Source organism: Mya arenaria, chromosome 1, assembly GCF_026914265.1.
Source record: "Mya arenaria isolate MELC-2E11 chromosome 1, ASM2691426v1".
In the NCBI taxonomy this organism is placed as follows: Eukaryota; Metazoa; Mollusca; class Bivalvia; order Myida; family Myidae; genus Mya; species Mya arenaria.
This window is the reverse complement of record NC_069122.1, coordinates 51064617-51082827: the sequence shown is the minus strand read 5'-3', so window position 1 is coordinate 51082827 and position 18211 is coordinate 51064617. Positions and strand designations below refer to the sequence as shown.

The window sequence follows — 18211 nt, the reverse complement described above, 5'->3', positions numbered from 1 at the left end:
TTGGCTGCCTAATGGATTGACCTCGTCATGACGCTATCACAGATTAAAGTATGTTAAAACTTGCATGCGATAGAAGTCACTACAACTCAGTCACATACATGTATTATCAGGGTTGAAGATACCCTATGTCTTTTTCGAAGAGACTTCTTAGTTCTTTAACGTGCCCAGTGTAAGGCATCGATACACGGGAGGCAACATTCATACCTTTCAACAAGTTCTGGGTTTACCAAATGTCCCAATACTGCCTTTTATTGCCTAGCGCCAGGGAATGGAAATACTTGTATCAATTTTAGCCCCTTTCGGTATGACGCGGTCGGGATTGAACCAAGAAAACTCCACATCCGAAGCGGAAGCACTACCACCGATAGCCGGGTGGTCCTTTGATTAGGCACTTTATCGCATACAAAGTGGTTACGTTCAACCAATTTTATTGTTCCTGTAAGAAACGTCAGTTTTGTTTTCTAACCTTGCTTAATGTTAAGAACACAAGTTGAACTGTCTTTCCATTGATTGTTTTTAGAGGACGCGAACATCTTGAAATGGTTTAAAGTTACCTTTGAAGTTTGCGCAGAAATTTAGACTAAATCTCATATATATTCTAATACTAAAGCATGTTCACTTATGTATCCGAAATATACTTAAGTATGTATTGTTTGCAATACGGGATCGTCAAGCTGAACTCTTTTCGTCTCTGAAAAGTTAAATTCCTTTGTAACCGATCAATGTCAGACTTTGTTTTAAAGAAACGACTTAAGGAATATACTTTAATCAGTTTGTACGAAGGTCCATTTGTTTGTACAATTCCTGGATGTGCCTTTAATATCAAATATTCTTCAATAGATAAAAGTTAATTTGTGTTTGAAAAAACATATCTCGAATTTAGTACTTCGGTTGCTTCTGTTGCACACTTTTGCTGTCCCTGATTAAAAAAAAACAGAATAAGATATATAGAAATATACATATTCTATGAGCTAAGGACCATTTATTTACGATTCACTTTATATTTTAGATATGGTAGATGTAACACGGTTACATGTTTTTAATTTCAAGAAGTTGTTTCTTAAAAAATACATTGGGCCTTATATATAATGCAATATGATGATTGCGAAACAGCATCACTCTTAAACGCCGCTTTGTAATTAACAAAGAGAACATAGCATAAATGGTTTTAAGAAGAAATGCAATGTGTTTTATTGGGTGCAAACATTTTTCAAGAAAGTAAAAAAACGGACATTATTCAGTATTCATTAAAATGCTCTACGTGACCTTTACATAGATGTATGAACCTACCAAAGATACGGATCTTCTACAGGTCCCCTTACCACTAAATTTTCATTGTCCTAAGTCAAACTGTTCTCGAGTAATTTTGTGAGAACGACATGCTCTACCGACCGACCCTCTGACCGCCAGACCAACTAACCGACACTTGCAATTCTTCTCCGAACGGGGCATGAAAACTTTACTCCTTCGACAACCCAATTCAACAAATAGTGTTATCATAGTATTCTGGATGTCTGTGCAATGCTACAGTCAATGCCTACAAATATCCAGGTTACCGTCTTGGAATCCACACTCCACAATCCACAGTAGTTTTCGAATGAAAAATTCCTAGCTCTTGTAACAATATCCTTGATTTGTGTTCGCAGAATTCCTAAAATGGGAGTCGATATTCAATCGTACCCAGTTCGCATTGGAACAAACATATTTGCTCACGGGACTGACGTTGTCTTGCTGCAATGCTGTGTCATCATCTCAGCGGGACTGAATGCAGTTGGAGCCATTACATTCATAGTTATGCTGCTTCTGATGGCGGGCATTGAACCCAACCCGGGACCTCCAAAGAAAGGTACCTCTTACGACGTTTTATGTGTGTATTTCACTTTACACCATAGTATAGCTAGTTATACAATTTTCGTTTTGGTTCGGAAATTGACCTTAACAGTTATTCCAATATGACATATCACAGCTTGATTAAAACACGGTTAGTGAAGCAGTTTGAGCTAGTTTGTAAGTCGTACTTATCAAATAAGTAATGACTGAAGCATTCATATTTATTATTTCCGAACAATACATAATATTATACGGGAGCATTCAAAGTTTATTAACAAACTGTTTCGTATAACAAAACGATATAATTGCCAAAGTGCCCATTATTAGGTGGTATCCTTGCAAGCATGGCGGAATGGTTATACTTGTAACCTCTAAACATACCTGTCTTTATAAGTTGTGCATATCAATGGTTCGAATCCCAGTTTGGCGTTTCATATAAAATAATTTCAACGTTAAAACGATTATTCACTAGACTTTGCAACAGTTTGAAAGTATTGAAGACATAGTTTATTTCTTTAAACTATTATATGTGATTCGAACGATTAAAATGCTAGACATATTGCGTCTGCAAAGATATAAATGATACGATAGTTTTCAATAATATAGTTTTGTTTTATACTATTTTGCTCTTCATAAACTAGAGAAGTACTGTTATGATACTAAATATCGTCACTCGTCAACTTTACTTTAATACGCCAATTAAAACGGCATTATTTAAACATAATTGATAAACATTATACGGTGTGATCTGATTGTGATCATAACTCAGCTATTTTTAGGAACAAACATATTAGCATATAAACCAGTATCGTACAGGAGTGGACACTTCTGATATATATTGCGTGATTTAATTTGGGAATTGATGCATTCTGGTATATTCTATTAAAATGTTACTCCTAAGTTGACATAAAAATGTTCATTTAGGGCCAGTTTTATTAAAAACTACGTACGAACTAGACCCGAAATCTACGATCACTTCGTACGAACTTGCGTACGAAGATTTCTGCGACCGTTTTATTAACGCCTTCTTACATTATTTTGCACGAACACTTCGTACGAAAGCTTCGTACGTAATTACTCTTCAAAAGGAGGAAGATTCGGACGAAAATGTAAACAAACCGTAGATGTGAGTATACTAAAAAAAATATCGCAAATAGTGATTTGATCTGCTTCGCTTTTCGAATAATCAAAGTAGATATTTACTATTTATTTTAATAAATATAGTGGGTGGTAACCTTTTGTCGATTACGGTTGCTACGGCAAGGTTTAACCCGTTTAAACAGCTGTTTCCTGTGTCACATGTTTTCAGGTTATGACACATTTCGATACCATTCAACTATATTCATTTCTTATCACTTGTACTGTGTATAATAATTATTATGGCGTTAACATGTTAGATAATCACATCCCAAAAGGTATACTTGTCAGTACTGTACTATTACTTTTGTAAATTCTATGTTCTCTTCGATTGAAAAACCCGGAAGTACAAATTTAAGAAAGAGTTTAGTTAGCGCATATTATTTGAACCGTTTCCTTAAGATATGTAAGTTAACAAACTCAAATATGTTTTAATATACAATTCTATTTACTAACCAGTATACAAATCGCATTTGTCATTAAAATAGGTAGACCTATTGTCAATTAGAATATAGCCTTTGTTTATTATTGATATGATTTCTTAAGTTTTTCATTGCCGGCAATCTTTTGAAAGAAAAGCTCAGTCATCTGAGATGCAGTGTTGCAGCACTGAAAAGCAATGGGTAACCGTATGACTATATATCTCAGCATATGAGTATACCAAATATTGCATAAACTATGCTAACATTAATCGGGGTGAAGGATAATTATTAGATTTTTTTATTGTTATTGGACCGAGTCTTTTGATATTGGACCCAGTCTTTCAAAAACACATGCAATTGCCATTCAAACATAGCATGGAATAAGAAAATACTTGCTACTGCTTCTTGCAAACAAACCGATTTTTTACCAATATATGTAATGCACCAGTCAATTGTAACCACGCCCCCCCAGGTCCGGGGAATAGCCGGGACTTTGACTTTCGGTCCAGCCAACCCCGGGTAAAAAACCCGATCTGCGGGGACGAACTGATGGTTAAACCCCGGCCAAATGCCCCCGCACCCCAGAGACTCTATATAAGGCCCAATCTCGTCTTAATTTGGCGCTATGACAAAACCACCGCGGTCACCCGGCCCTGCGGGGCCACCTGGAAAGTAAAAACACGGCCCTTTTCCCCGGCTATCCCCGGTATACCCCCGGACCTGGGGAGCCGTGGTTACAATTGACTGGTGCATAATCATAATTAATACAAAATATCACTGTCAGTCCAGGCATTTCATTTGAATTTGAGGAATGGCTTTTACAAAACAAAGTTGTACTGGAGTGTTGTTTTTTATCTCTTGAGATAATTGTGTACTTTTACAAGAAATATTATCAAGAATTGTATTTGAAAAAAAATGGTAGACCATTTATTTTTTATTTTTAAAACAACTTCCACGTTTTATGGATAATAGTAAAGATTTATTTATCTTCTATTTTACAGGTGCCTGTTGTGTTAACAACAAGAAATAACAACAGTTTTACGGTTTATTACTAGTACTTGAGAACAGTCATTGAGAACTAAACTACTGTGATAGCATGCAGCATGTAGTAGTACAGAGGCGTGGCTTTTCAGCAAAAGGTGTCGCTATTGGCTGAGGTTAAATACACAACAGTTCTCCCCTTTCAAATATGAAGTCATAACATCATATATATCAATAAAATATTTCCATAATATTTTAAACTGTTAATGATTTTCATCATAAAATATTATTTCAACAGTGCGATCATTGATAAACAATACACATATTGTAAAGATAAATTAATTGATCTTTCTATCTGATAAAATTAATCACAAATAGCAACTATTGATTAGCAACACTTTTCCAGCGTCATTTAATTAAGCACATTAATTTACAATGCCTCTTCACGGGTACTTTCTCATTGAACGCTAATCTTTCCGGCGGGTGCCTATCGCGTTGTGGATAACGACGTTCTTCGATCTGGGGCGGTTCATTATTATTACTAACATCTGGGGCTAATTGCTCTGAATGTTGTGAATCGGGTAGTGTATTGAAATACCCCTGACCGCGAGTTAATGGCATTAATTCTGTTAACTCTGATATCTCAGTTTGAGCCTGACTTTGTTCTTTTTCGGTGGGCCGTAACTGATCAATGTGTCGTTTCCATGTGGCATTTCCAACAAGTACTTTATACATCAAGGGGCCATCCCTTGAAACCACAGTCACTGTAACCCATTTCTCTTTCATGCTCGGCCTATAATCGCGCGCAAGTACGCTTTGACCTAACTAGAGCTCCCTAAATGTTTGTTCTCCTGCTAATGACAATTTCATTTGTTTGTCTTGAACACATTGCTTTGTGTCCGGCTTGAGCAAATCGAGCCTAGTCCCAGTCCAGGAAATTGCCTCCCGAACTCCTCATTTTGAGAAAAAGGCTTATCAGTCTATGAAATTGAACCAGTCAATAAATCACCACTTGTCATCCTGCTGGGCTATTTACCAGATGTTTCTTATACTGACCAATTTCAGTATGTTCGCATTGAGTTTGTCATAGTGCTGAACGGTTTGAACGATGATTCCCTTTATATGATAAAAACAACAACATATGACTGATAGCATGGCACTCGCTCGCTCACTCTCACGCCTGCCCGTCCACTTATCCAACTTTCAGACACACCGGCCCATCCACTCACTCACTCACCACTCTATTATTATTCTATTATGCCTACCAACTGCAATTTTAAGAGAATGTGAACACAATTGTAGTACAGAAAATACTATTTCAATTCAGATCACAGCTTAAAAAGGAGAACATAACAAATTATTTACAAATGTACATATTTAAACCAATCATCCATAACAGCACTATATGGAAATAAGAATCATTAGAATATTCAGACGAAGTATATGACTGACACGCGCAAGGCTAGATAGTGTTTGAACTTTCACACAAAAACATACATGTACAGAGGAAAATGACCCAGCTTAACAATGTTATTTGGTATATTTATCTTGTTTCACTTATAGAAAAGTTCAGGCAGAAAGGAGAAACCAGCACTGGATTGATTATGGATTGTACATCTGAATGTCCTCCCCTGTAGTATCTTATCTATAGAATTATTATGCAATACAGTTACAATTAGCTCAACACCAGACCTTCAAGTAGTTTTTCAGTTTATGGGAGTTTTCCCATTCATGTCCGAGTATAAATGTGTTTTACTGTTAATATACGCAAAATATTACATACTTCCGCATGAACTTATTTTGTAAATCAAAAATTATTTCAGTGACTGATTTTCATTGAAATTAGGTACTTTTGAGTATGATTTGCAACTCAAAGCCTAAAAACGTTCTTTAAAGAAAGGTACATGCTAGCATATACACAAACCCTTCTAGAGCATTTTAATACCTCATACGCCTACACAAATTGGAGAATTAAAAGTTAGAAGATGACCATGAACTCACAATGTTTTCTTTTCGGTTCTTGTGTTTGCTCGCGTTATCACGTCTGTCCGTACGACTGTCGGTCCCTCCATCCCGTTTTTGTCGATTCTATATGTTTCTCATTCCTGTCCTGATATTTTGCAGAACTGAACACCATAGCACGAGGTTGTGTCGCGCTCAAGATCCGTGCCCCTAACTTCAAGGTCATGCGTTTGTTTGTCTCTGAATGTGCTTTGTTGTAGGCATAGTGAAAATAATGGAGAACTGGACTGGCTTACATTTAGACCCTCTGAAGTTTGTTTATCTATGAAAATGCTTGACTGAATCCACAAAAGGAATCGTCAGTCCCTACAAGGGTTCGTGTAGAAGCCTTATGTGGTTAAGAATACCGATTGTTATGCTGCTTAGGTGTGTGCTTGACACATGATGGACTTAAATGTAGCTGCATTTGTGATTATTTTGAACTGAGTTGGATGTAGAGGAGCCTTACTGTGCTATGTTTGACACTAGGTAAACTTCATTGCAACAGAATTTAGATTTACAGGGCACTGTATTGATTTGATTTCTTTTCACTAAATGGTTTGTTGGGGTTTTACCGCCATCTTAACTCGTTTTTAGTCTAAAGAAAAATGTGTGTCAAGTCAACCAGCAAGCTGATAGTGTTGACGTAGTGGTAGGTCTCGTTTCAATTCCTTGATTAAGAGCTTATAGTGTATACATAACCAACCGACACACTTTTTTTTTCTTTTTTAAATTGCGACCAATGGTTTATTGTGTGCTTGACATTGGGGATACATTCAAAGTAAGTGTACCTTTTTATAAAAAAGGTAACGCATCTTACCGTTCAAAGATTGAAAGAAAATAATTCCATCTGATAGTTTATAAAACGCAGTTACCAGTGTTACTTTTAAAGGCCTAGTTTAAGGAATGTTTGGCATGACAATCCCCTGTTGTGCATCTCATGCTAATTGCACTGATGTCACAGTAGGGGCTAATTTCCTGTTTATTTGTGTATTGGCTCGGGGTCATTTAGGGTCTATATCTATAATCAAACCTCCAAAACTGCACAACAGGATATTCAGATCAGATATCTGATAAGAAAATTAGGCATTTAGATAAGATCAATACACCGACATTGTGTACAATACACGTTTTTTTAGTTTTGTTTTTGTTTTTTTTATGAGGGGGGTCACTTATAGAAGGTTTAAACCAGGCCTTTAAGCAATACTTTCGTAAATCACTTTGATGTCCATGCATTTTATTTGCATAAACAATAACGTATATCATTTTCATGTAAATATTTATTTACCCATTTGATTTATTTTGTCAAAAAACCGTAATCAGAAGTGTATTGTTTACTGATCCAGATCGTACCTATGAAGTCTGCAATAATGTTGCCTTTCTTATTCATATCAACAGCCAACCATTTAAAAAAAATAACACAAGGTGAATGTTCTCATATGAAGAGCATTGATTTCAAGTTGACTTTTACAAACTAATTGTTACGAACTTTTGCGTATCAATGCAGTTGAACCTCGTTGGCTCGAATTCGCTTGGCTCGAATTCCTCGTTGGGTCGAATTGAATGTTAAGGACCGATCTCTTTACACTGAGCGTAAGTTTTCCCGCTTGGCTCGAATTTTCCGAGGCTCGAGGTATTTTCGCCGGTATACCGTTTTTAAAATCACCGTTATCATGTGGGATTTGGGCCAAGCAGCAATGCTTTATCTTTTCACAACGTTAAGTCTCAAGTACTAGTATTACAAAACTATTGTCAATTGGGCACTTCATATATAGAGCCTCATAGAGCCCCTTTATTGTTTGTTTGGCACAAAATGTTTATTGGACACACAGTGGACTTGAGAACATTCTGTCTGTGGTGACTGTGATGGGGAGATGGTAGCCATAATGAGGATAAATGAGCCCTGGCTTGACTTTTGAGAGCCCGTCTGGGGCTTGTTTGATCATGAGTCGGCTTGTCTGTAACACAATAAGGATGCAGAGGGCTGATGGAGACCTATTTTGTCTACAAGACATAATTTGAAATTGCGTCCTAATGGGGTTTGAGGAATTCAGTGGACTTAGAGAAATACGTTTTTGCTTTCTAAATACTGATTCGACCTTGAGAAAGATGTTTATTGGGTTGTTTGGTTCTAGAATATTAACATATGTAGCTTGTTTTGCACTGGATGCATGGTTGACTTGACTTTTAATATGGGAACAGAGACAAAATATATTTATTAGCTGTTTTGTGATTCTATTTATGTTATGACTTCAAATAAAACGAAGATTTTATCAAAACAGCGTTGTCGATATTGTTCATATTTGCATTTTCACATTCAAATGATGATTTTGATCTGTATTTTGAAATGCGTAGCATTTTATGTCCGTATGAAGTACATCATGAAACAGTTATATCATCTATTCGTTACGAAATGTTGCGTTTTTATGCCACGAATGCAAATTTACACCTGTGGTATGTATTGAACTCTTGTGTTGAAAAGAACATGAGACATAATGATGAAGCTCATTTTAATCACGTAAGATATTAATATGAATATTTATTACACCGATATTACGTTGCAGTGATTCAAGAGAAATACAAAATGTTATCCCGTCAGAAAACATTTAAACTGCATGTATTTACGATTTTGTTTTCATTCTTAAAAACCCAAACCAAGAATGTGTTAATATCCAAAGTATCAGCTGAAATAAGAGTGTGCGGGCTTTTCATGATAATTTAATGTATTTGAAATTATAGCAATCCATGTTGATAGCATAATATATATGAGTCTCAAAGAAAGTACAAATAAATAAAAAACTTAAAAAGAAAAAAAATGTATATTGAAAAAATGGGATATTTTTCATACTCTGGCCTTGAAATGATAATTCCATGTACCTTGAAGTGTTCAATGTTGTATTTTAAGTGTCTTATTATAAAGAAATGCAATAAAACTAATTCTTCGATATTTTAAGTATACTAAATCGATTCGGAAATGTTCTGAACGACAAAAACAAGTGAAAATACGATGTACAGCTCGGTTTACAGAAACACGTGTTAGAAATTTATTACCAGCTGGGCAGTCAGTATTTATAACTCTGTGGCTTGCTTTAGATCATTATCACAGAGGTGTTAATAAACACTGACCCTGGGTAACCTTTATCAAAATGATAAGTTTTGAAGGCAAAAACTCTGGACTGGTCTTAATTTTTCGACTGAAAAATAGTTTTGACGGTGTATCATTGGTGGCGGAATGCACAGCTGTGCGGTATGATAATAGAAAATTACTGAATTTCAAGCCGAAATCGTCAGTTTCGCCATCCATAGCTCGCATAGCAGATTTAAATGTAGCATTGAACCTTTCAACGAGACCATTAGTTGATGGTTTTGCCGGGGCTGTTTTAATATGCATTATGCCATTACTTTGCATGAAGTTTGCAAAACTATCAGAAATGAATTGAGATCCATTGTCTGTAACGCATTGTTTCGGAAGACCGTATCTTGAGAATATAATTCGCAATTCATTTATCGTGCGTTCGGCAGTAGTCGATTTCATTTCTATAACTTCTGGCCATTTGCTATGTGCATCGACAATTATCATAAACATTAGTCCTAAAAATGGGCCAGCAAAATCGACGTGTATACGTTCCCAGCTGGAACTCGGCCATTCCCACGGATGTAGGTAAACATGTGCTGGTTGTCTTTGTTCCATCAGACACCCATTACATCTTTTGACCAAACATTCAATGTCACTATCAATACCGGGCCACCATATGTAACTTCTAGCCAGTCCTTTCATTTTGACAATCCCAGGATGCCCTGAATGAACTGTGTCTAATACCTTAGACCGTAATTTGATTGGAATTACTACCCGGTTCATCACATCAAACAACCATGATGAATTACGAGTTCATTCCGACGCGAGAAATAGCTTTTCAACAGAGGGTCATTAAGCTTTTCGTCCCAACCGTTTTCTACATAACTGAAAACACGCGATAACAAACGCTCGCGCTGAGTTTCTCTGCGAATCTGAGAGGTGTAAAACACTTCTTCAATATCATTGTCATAATTTTCGGCGTTGTGCGGCGCCGGCAATCTAGACAAGCCATCTACGTTCGTATGTCGCTTAGTATTCTTGTACTCGACATCGTAATGAAATCCTGACAAGTATAACGCATATCTTTGAACACGTGCAGCGGTTGTAACCGGTGTGCTTTTACCAGGGTTAAAAATCGAAGTGTGCGGCTGGCAATCTGTCACTAGAGTGAAATGTCTGCCATACAAATACGTGTAAAATCGTTTAACTGCCCTGTAAATCCCTAACGCTTCTTTGTCTATTTGCGCATACTTACGTTCCGTCTTTGTCAAGGAACGCGACGCAAATGCTATTGGCCTTTCGGAGCCGTCCGGCATAACATGTGACAATATACCGGAAATACCGACCGGGGATGCGTCCATTGCGAGCCGTACCGGAAGTTCCGGATTGTAATGTGTTAGCACGGGCTCTGATGTGATCAAGCGCTTCGAAATATTAAACGCCCTGTCACATTCATCTGACCATTTATACTTTTGATTTTTCTGGAGAAGTGCGTTTAACGGACTTACAACGGTTGCAAGATTTGGCAGAAATTTGTGATAGTAGTTTAAAACCCCAAGATAAGCTCTCAATGAAGTTACATTATGTGGTACAGGCGTTTCCAGCACCGACTTAAAGTTTGTCATTACAATTCCACAATCCTATTTTATCAATGCCATGACCACAATATGTAACCTTGTCCTGAAAGAATTGACACTTATCTTTATTAACTTTTAATCCATAGTCACTTAAGCGTGCTAACATTTTTTCAAGGTTTTCGTAGTGCGATTGATCACTGTCCCCTGTGACAATCATGTCATCCGGTATACACTGTACTCCCGGAATTCCCTGAAGTATTGTGTCCATTGTGCGCTGCCATATCGCTGGAAGTGAGGCAATTCCATACACAGACCGGTTATAGCGGTATAGTCCCCGAGGTGTATTGATTGTCAGTATAACTCCTTGCTCTCGCTCGTCGTCGACCTCCAGGTGTAGGTACGCCTGGCGTAAATCCAGTTTCGTGAATTTCTGTCCCTGTGACAGATTAGCGAAAATGTCATCAACACGTGGAAGTGGATACTTGTCGACCTTCAGCGCCTGGTTGACCGTGACCTTGAAATCTCTGTAAATCCTGACATCTCCCGTTGATTTCAAAACAGGTCCGATTGGTGTAGCTCATTCGCTGGTATTTACTTTTGTTATTATACCTTGTCTTTCCAGGTTGTCAAGTTCTTTCTCGATTTTCGGTTTCATTGAAAAAGGAACCGACCTTGCCTTCATGAACTTGGGTGTGGCATCGTCTTTCAGCGTCAATTTCGCCTTGAAGCCTTCAGCGTGACCAATACCGTCGCTGAATACAGAATCATATCTATTTATCATATTCGCAAAACGATCTTTTTGTGATTCAATATTATTGACGCGCATAACGCTAGTCCAGTCAACATTAATCTCACTCAACCAGTCTCTCCCAAATAAGGATGGTTTGTTGCCTTTCACTACACAAAGTCTTAAATCCTTCGTTTGGTTGTTGTAGTCAACACGCACTATTGCAGATCCTACTTGCTGTATTGTTTCCCCAGAATATGATTGTATCTTACAGTAGGGTTCGTCCACTTTGATATTTCCAAACAATTGTTTTATGTTGTTCTGAAATAATGGTAACTGCAGACCCAGTGTCTTGTTCCATTTCAACCTGTTTTTCATTGATAACAGGATATAGGAGAATTCTCGATGTTCTCTCGCTGGTCACTTTGTTTATGACATAAACACTGTCATTCTTGGTTTCGATCGTCAATTATATTCACATTTCTGGGGTTTGGACAGATAGTCTTAATGTGTCCCTTTTCATTGCAGCTATGGCAAATTGCATTCTTTAGTCTACACTTGTCAGACTGGTGGTTTGATTTACCACAATGTATGCACCGTGTATTGGAATACATTCGAACTTCCTGATGCCGTATAATGTAATTCAGCTGCGTCTTTGCAAGCTGTTTCCATCGCAGTGGCGATTTCAATTGCCTTTTTCAAGCTTAAGTCAGCCGTTGACAATAGCTTCCGTTGTGTCGCTTTATCCTTCAACCCACAAACAAACCTATCACGTAATGTGTTTCCGAGATTATCATTGAATTCACAATGTTCTGCTAATCTCCTTATAGCGGCTGTGAAATCACAAATAGGTTCGCCTGTCGCCTGATTACGTTTATGAAAACGGAACCGTTCCGCAATCACCAGAGGTTTGGGACATAACTGTGTCTTCAATAATTGACAAAGTTCCTGGTACGTCTTCTCTGCTGGCTTTTGGGGTGACGTTAAGTTCCTCAACAATGCATACGTCTTCTCCCCCAACAGAGTTAATAAAGCGGCAACCTTTTTCTCGTCCCCCAATACTATTTACTACAAAGTACATCTCTAAACGTTCCTCATATGAAATCAATGATTCACTGTCACTGTTGAATGCGTTTAAAGTTCCAATTAAAGCTGAGTTCGCCATCTTAATTATTATCCAGAATTTCACGCACAAATGGATAAAATTCCCGAAATAATAACACGTATTAGTTAAACATCCTCGTCGCCAATATGTTGTGTTTACAACAAGAAATAACAACAGTTTTACGGTTTATTACTAGTACGTGAGAACAGTCATTGAGAACTAAACTACTGTGATAGCATGCAGCATGTAGTAGTACAGAGGCGTGGCTTATCTGCAAGATGTGTCGCTATTGGCTGAGGTTAAATACACAACAGTCCCCATCGTAGAGCGTTTCTCTTTGCCTGCAATCAGGATACATCAACTGACCTTTGAACTTTGTTTTCCAACTTGGGATTCAAACACATGCCCTCTTGGGTAGGAGAAAATCAGACAAACACCTGTGGCTCTATCACTACACTTCTCTCAGTCTAGCTCTATGAGTGATCATGATGTGAAATAAAACAAAATGCAGTCATCTTTTTATCATATTAAATAAGTTATGAACAAATAAAATATTTCAAACATTTTATTCATTCTTTATTTTGACAAACAGTATGAATAAAAATACATGTATACCAATAGACAAACAAATAATTGGCAAAGAATGGACACAAAAATATGATCATATTAAAGTTGGAGATTTATTGTTAATATTGATTTTAATGTGACAGAAAATGCCCCAATTTGCCAAATATCAAATGAAAAGGCTTAGATTTACAAATTTTGCCCAAATGAGTATAGATCTGTAAGTTGCTGTTTGGTATTTGTTTATAAAAGTCATGATATATATATCAAAGTTTAAAAAAAACATGTTGCAAACATAAAACAGTGGTGGATCTGATGTTATGTTGAAATGATATACTTGTATAAGCTATTTAAACTGTATATGAGCAGATTCTTATGGAAATATGAGCTTTAAGTATTACTTTATTCCAAAATGGTGACAAAGAAGGTTTAGTTCCTTGTATTGGTCAATGTTATATTGTTCACTTAACAGCTTGATGTAAATGCAAGATATAATATAGTCAAGTTCAGAAACTGCTCAACAGTTATAAATAATAAACCCTTCCTCTCAATATGGTGTACATTTGTGGGAAGTAATATCAAATCCTTCAAAAGGTTAAAGAGACATGGAGCAGACACAATTTGTTACAGATGGACAGACAGACAACTCGAGCTAAAACAATTAGTCTATTTCAGGAGGAGACATACTATCCAAATGGTTCTTGAGAAAAAGTCATTGAAAATAATTTATAAAAAGTACAATAAACAGGCAGTCACAAAAGTTAACATGAACACTAACTTAGGCTTAGGTGAGCTGGATGAAAAATGTCTTAAACAAAATAATTGAGAAGTTGCCCAAAATGTTACAGCTACATGTAAGAAATGAGCCAAGTTTCAATAAAAAATGTCTTATTATGCTCAACAGTAATTACATTGACAGAGACATTCCTTTGTAGTATTCATAAATGGAGTCAGTAGCTGAGTCCTTGAATGACATAACAGTGCAGTATGTTGGTTATAAAATTTGATCCTTTTTAAATGATATGCCAGCATGTATAAAGATGGTCTCTTCTTCCTGAATAGAGTCAACATCAAAGTCCACAGTAAATAGATTCATGTGAGTTGCATGAAGACCGAATTTTCAAGTTTAAACAATTTACACTGTTAAAATGATGTTAATAGTTGCTCATATCACAGCGATAGTAAACTGAATGAATCCATTGACGGTGTTGAAACAGTTTCTGTTTGAAGGCTGTTCAACTCAAGCACAATTAGTGATGTTCCGATGATCGATTATAATCGAAAATCGATTGGTTGGGCCTGAAATCGGCGTCAATCGATTGTATTTGGTTATAATCGATCATCGAAAAAAAAAAAAATGAAAAAAAATATAAGTGAGTGTTCAGATGTTATCTTTAACAAAATGGCTGATGAAAGCCACAATGAGCAAGTAAAAATGAACTATTTTTTATATAACACTTAATAACTTTAATCATAGACATAACGTATATGCATATAATAATTAAGAGTTTAATAATGTGCATGAATAAAACTTCGCTTTAGGTTTTATCTAGTATTTTAAAAAAAAACGATTGTACTATAGATAATCGGTTACTTGAGTGGAACCGATTATCGATAGTAATATTGGAACCGATTCCCAACACTAAGCACAATCGTTTGATATGAGATGGTGGCATAAACTGTTTTGTGAATTCTGTCCTTGAAAAGTCTTTGGTTGTCTCAAGTAACACCTTTAAAAAACAGTTAATTTGAATTTTGTAGAGAATGGAAAGTCTACTGCTCTTTCAGTAACTTTCAATCTAGGTTCTGAAGTATTTTGTGACACGGCGATGAGTCTCTGAAACGAAAAACAAAAATTATTTTATAAGAGCAAAAAAAACAATGATAAAATAAAAAAAATGAGTAGATATACAAGATATTTTACACTTATACCTTGTAACAGTCACAGAACATTTCACAGAGCCACTTGTAAAATATATGCATAATAAAACATCTGTTGTTTTCTCAGTTAGATAAAGGGCACAACTCAAAATCTCTTAAAGCCGGATTTATAGACCTATACATCATATACAAATATAATACAATATCATTAGTGTATTGTCTCTGACATGACAGACGGCTATAATGATACCTTGAATTTGATTATCTGACAACAGACTTATCTGCTAGAACTTATTCAAAACCCTTTTTATTTCTATTGTTTTCTTTAAGGCTGCACTCTTTACAGATTAACAGTTTTGATAATATTTTATCTTTTGTCCTTGAATGAGCCAGAGGTTTCAATAAGCGGACGTAGACGTTTTATACGTCCGAAAAATCGCCAAAAATGTCCCAGAATTTGACCCCAGGCGTTTTGAAAATTCCTTTTAATAGCCTTGTACGCCTCTTTTAATGAGACCAGATTTTTTCATTTGCTGTGCACCATTGACTGCTTAAAATATGCTGTACTGCCCTTTCATCTTCTCATATGCCTTGTACCACAGGCAGCAGTTATGTTGACAGGACCCACCCTATGGCCACCCCCTAAGGCCTTTAAAAAAAAATTAGTAATTTTTCTCTTTTCAAGACCAAAAATGATTGGAACATGTCAATCTGTGAGAGTGCAGCTTTAAAGCCAAGCCAACAGTATTAGCATAGTTGCATATCCAGTGATGTGGATCATTCCATATATATGCTACACATCTTTAATATTAAAATAATTATAAAATGTGCATCAAACTATATGCATGATAAGCTTAAAAGTTTTGTATTAAATTGAGATTTGGTAAAAAAATGCTACAAACTGACTGTAAATACATACATAATGCACAATTTCCACTTGATTTGCACTTGTGGTGTATTTACTTTTATCTTGCTTATAAATAACACTTGTAAGTAAACCGGAAATATGGAAATTTAGTTACCCATCCAGAAACCCGCAGTTCTGTGAAACAATCAGTTCCGCCTAGTTACCAGCATCTTGGATCCATGTCAAGATCTGTAATAAAAAATGAATGATTCATTTATTTATAAACAGGCTGTTTTCTTTCTGAAGCTTAAAATATGGTTGACATATTTCTTTAAATGCAAGGTGGTTTTTGTTTTAATAAACCCATTGCTTGAGCTCAAGTATTTCATCAGTCGTGGGGTTCAAGATCTGAACCTGTCTCACTTTCACACACAGGTACTGTACTAATATTATACCGTTCATGAGTGTGTCCCAGTACTAACCCACACAGGTCAGATTGTTTGCAAATTAAGTTATCAGGAACAGTTTGTAGAGCTGGTCGAACAATTCAACTGCAAGTCGAACAATTCAACTGCAAGCCTTAAGTTATTTTGATATCTAAGGGCCTGTGAGCCAAGTTAATAGAGCACAAACTTGCAAACAGAAAGTCCCCAGTCCAATACCCATTACTAGCTGCACTCTTTTCAGAACCGCAAGAAAATTGAAAAAAAAAGTAGTTTGGGACAAACAAGTCTCCCAACTTTGACCATCAGAGCTAATTCTTACCTTCTGGCTGCTCTGGATATTTTGAATAATAGTTTTTGACCCACCCCCCGCATCCCCACCCCCTAGCTACAATAATGAGCGATCAGTGATACTTTTTTATTATTTTGACATTTGTTATGTAGCACTGTCTCGAGTCTGCCATAGTCTAAAAATCTTCAAAAGACTTGTTGACGACCATTTAGGTGGACTACCCCACCCCCTAGCTACAATAATGAGCGATCAGGGATACTTTTTTATTATTTTGACATTTGTTATGTAGCACTGTCACCAGTCTGCCATAGTCTAAAAATCGTCAAAAGACTGGTTGACGGCCATTTAGGTGGACTACCAGTGGGCAACTATTTAGTTATAAGCTCCAATGTTGATTTAGAATTTCTGAACACTATTAGAGACATGATAATCTTGTAAATATAAGACAAAGCAAGTTAGTGCTGCTAGATTAACATGCAATCTGCAATAGAAAAATGAAAACACTTTGACAGATGAAATTACAGAAAAGTGTAAACACTGTCATACAAGCAGTCTGTTTTCAGCTCATTTGTTTTACTTAAAACACCGTAAAATTCATATACCATGAGTCTGGTGGTTGGATAGCATTTCACTATAAAATTCCATTTTTTTTATCACACAAAAACTCTTGAAATGCATCGAAATAAGAGCATATCTTCGACGAACATTTTGACAGTTTGCGCTAGGTTGCGTCTCCTGAAAATTTAGTCAAAACGGCGTCGTAACGATTTGTTAATTTACTCACCGGGTTGTAGCCTGGGTTACCTGCCCTTACCATTTCATTATCGGTTGTGCAGAGTACGCTGGGTGCGTTTCAGATATATTTTACGATCTGCCATTATCGTAAATTTACGATCATAATAACGACCAACTTAACGATTATCATAAAGGCGTTTCAGAAACGTCTCGTAAACTCTCCGGTCGTACGTAAAAGATAACGATAAAGCACAGCGTTAAAGCGAGTGACCCAGTCTGAAGTGAAATGACGTTACGTCATATTAATCTGATGAGCGCACCTGTCTTTTTACTAGTGATAATTATAGTAATAATAATAATAATAATAATAATAATAATAATAATAATAATAATAATAATAATAATAATGATAATTTCTTGAATGGAATCAGTTAATGTAACTCTCCTTTTTATAATAACTGACACAAATGATACAAACTCGTGGTCTCTATACTGATTAACCATCTGCTATTTATGTTACAATTGTATCTTAAGTACATCATCACCCGGGATTTTTTGTGATGGAGGCAGTGGCGGGTTCCGACGCTCCCTTT

The 18211-nt window shown here is 36.3% G+C and overlaps 1 protein-coding gene and 1 long non-coding RNA gene across 6 annotated transcripts in view; one reads left to right on the top strand and one right to left on the bottom strand.

Annotated features, from left to right (window-relative positions):
• Window positions 1-1651: 1651 nt before the first annotated feature.
• The window catches only part of LOC128238487 (uncharacterized), a 67984-nt gene continuing 51424 nt past the window's right edge, over window positions 1652-18211 (top strand). For all 5 annotated transcript variants that reach the window (XR_008261715.1, XM_052954473.1, XM_052954482.1 and 2 more), the window contains exon 1: window positions 1652-1846. Coding sequence is in view for 4 of the 5 variants with exons in the window: in XM_052954473.1 (XP_052810433.1) it covers window positions 1657-1846 (190 nt within the window). In the remaining variant the exon portion in view is untranslated. The remainder of the gene's footprint in view (window positions 1847-18211) is intronic.
• Window positions 13513-17596, bottom strand: LOC128238507 (uncharacterized). Its single transcript, XR_008261716.1, has 3 exons — window positions 17486-17596; window positions 16324-16397; window positions 13513-15257 (listed from the first exon to the last, which is right to left on the bottom strand). It is a non-coding gene; the product is annotated as an uncharacterized LOC128238507 (long non-coding RNA).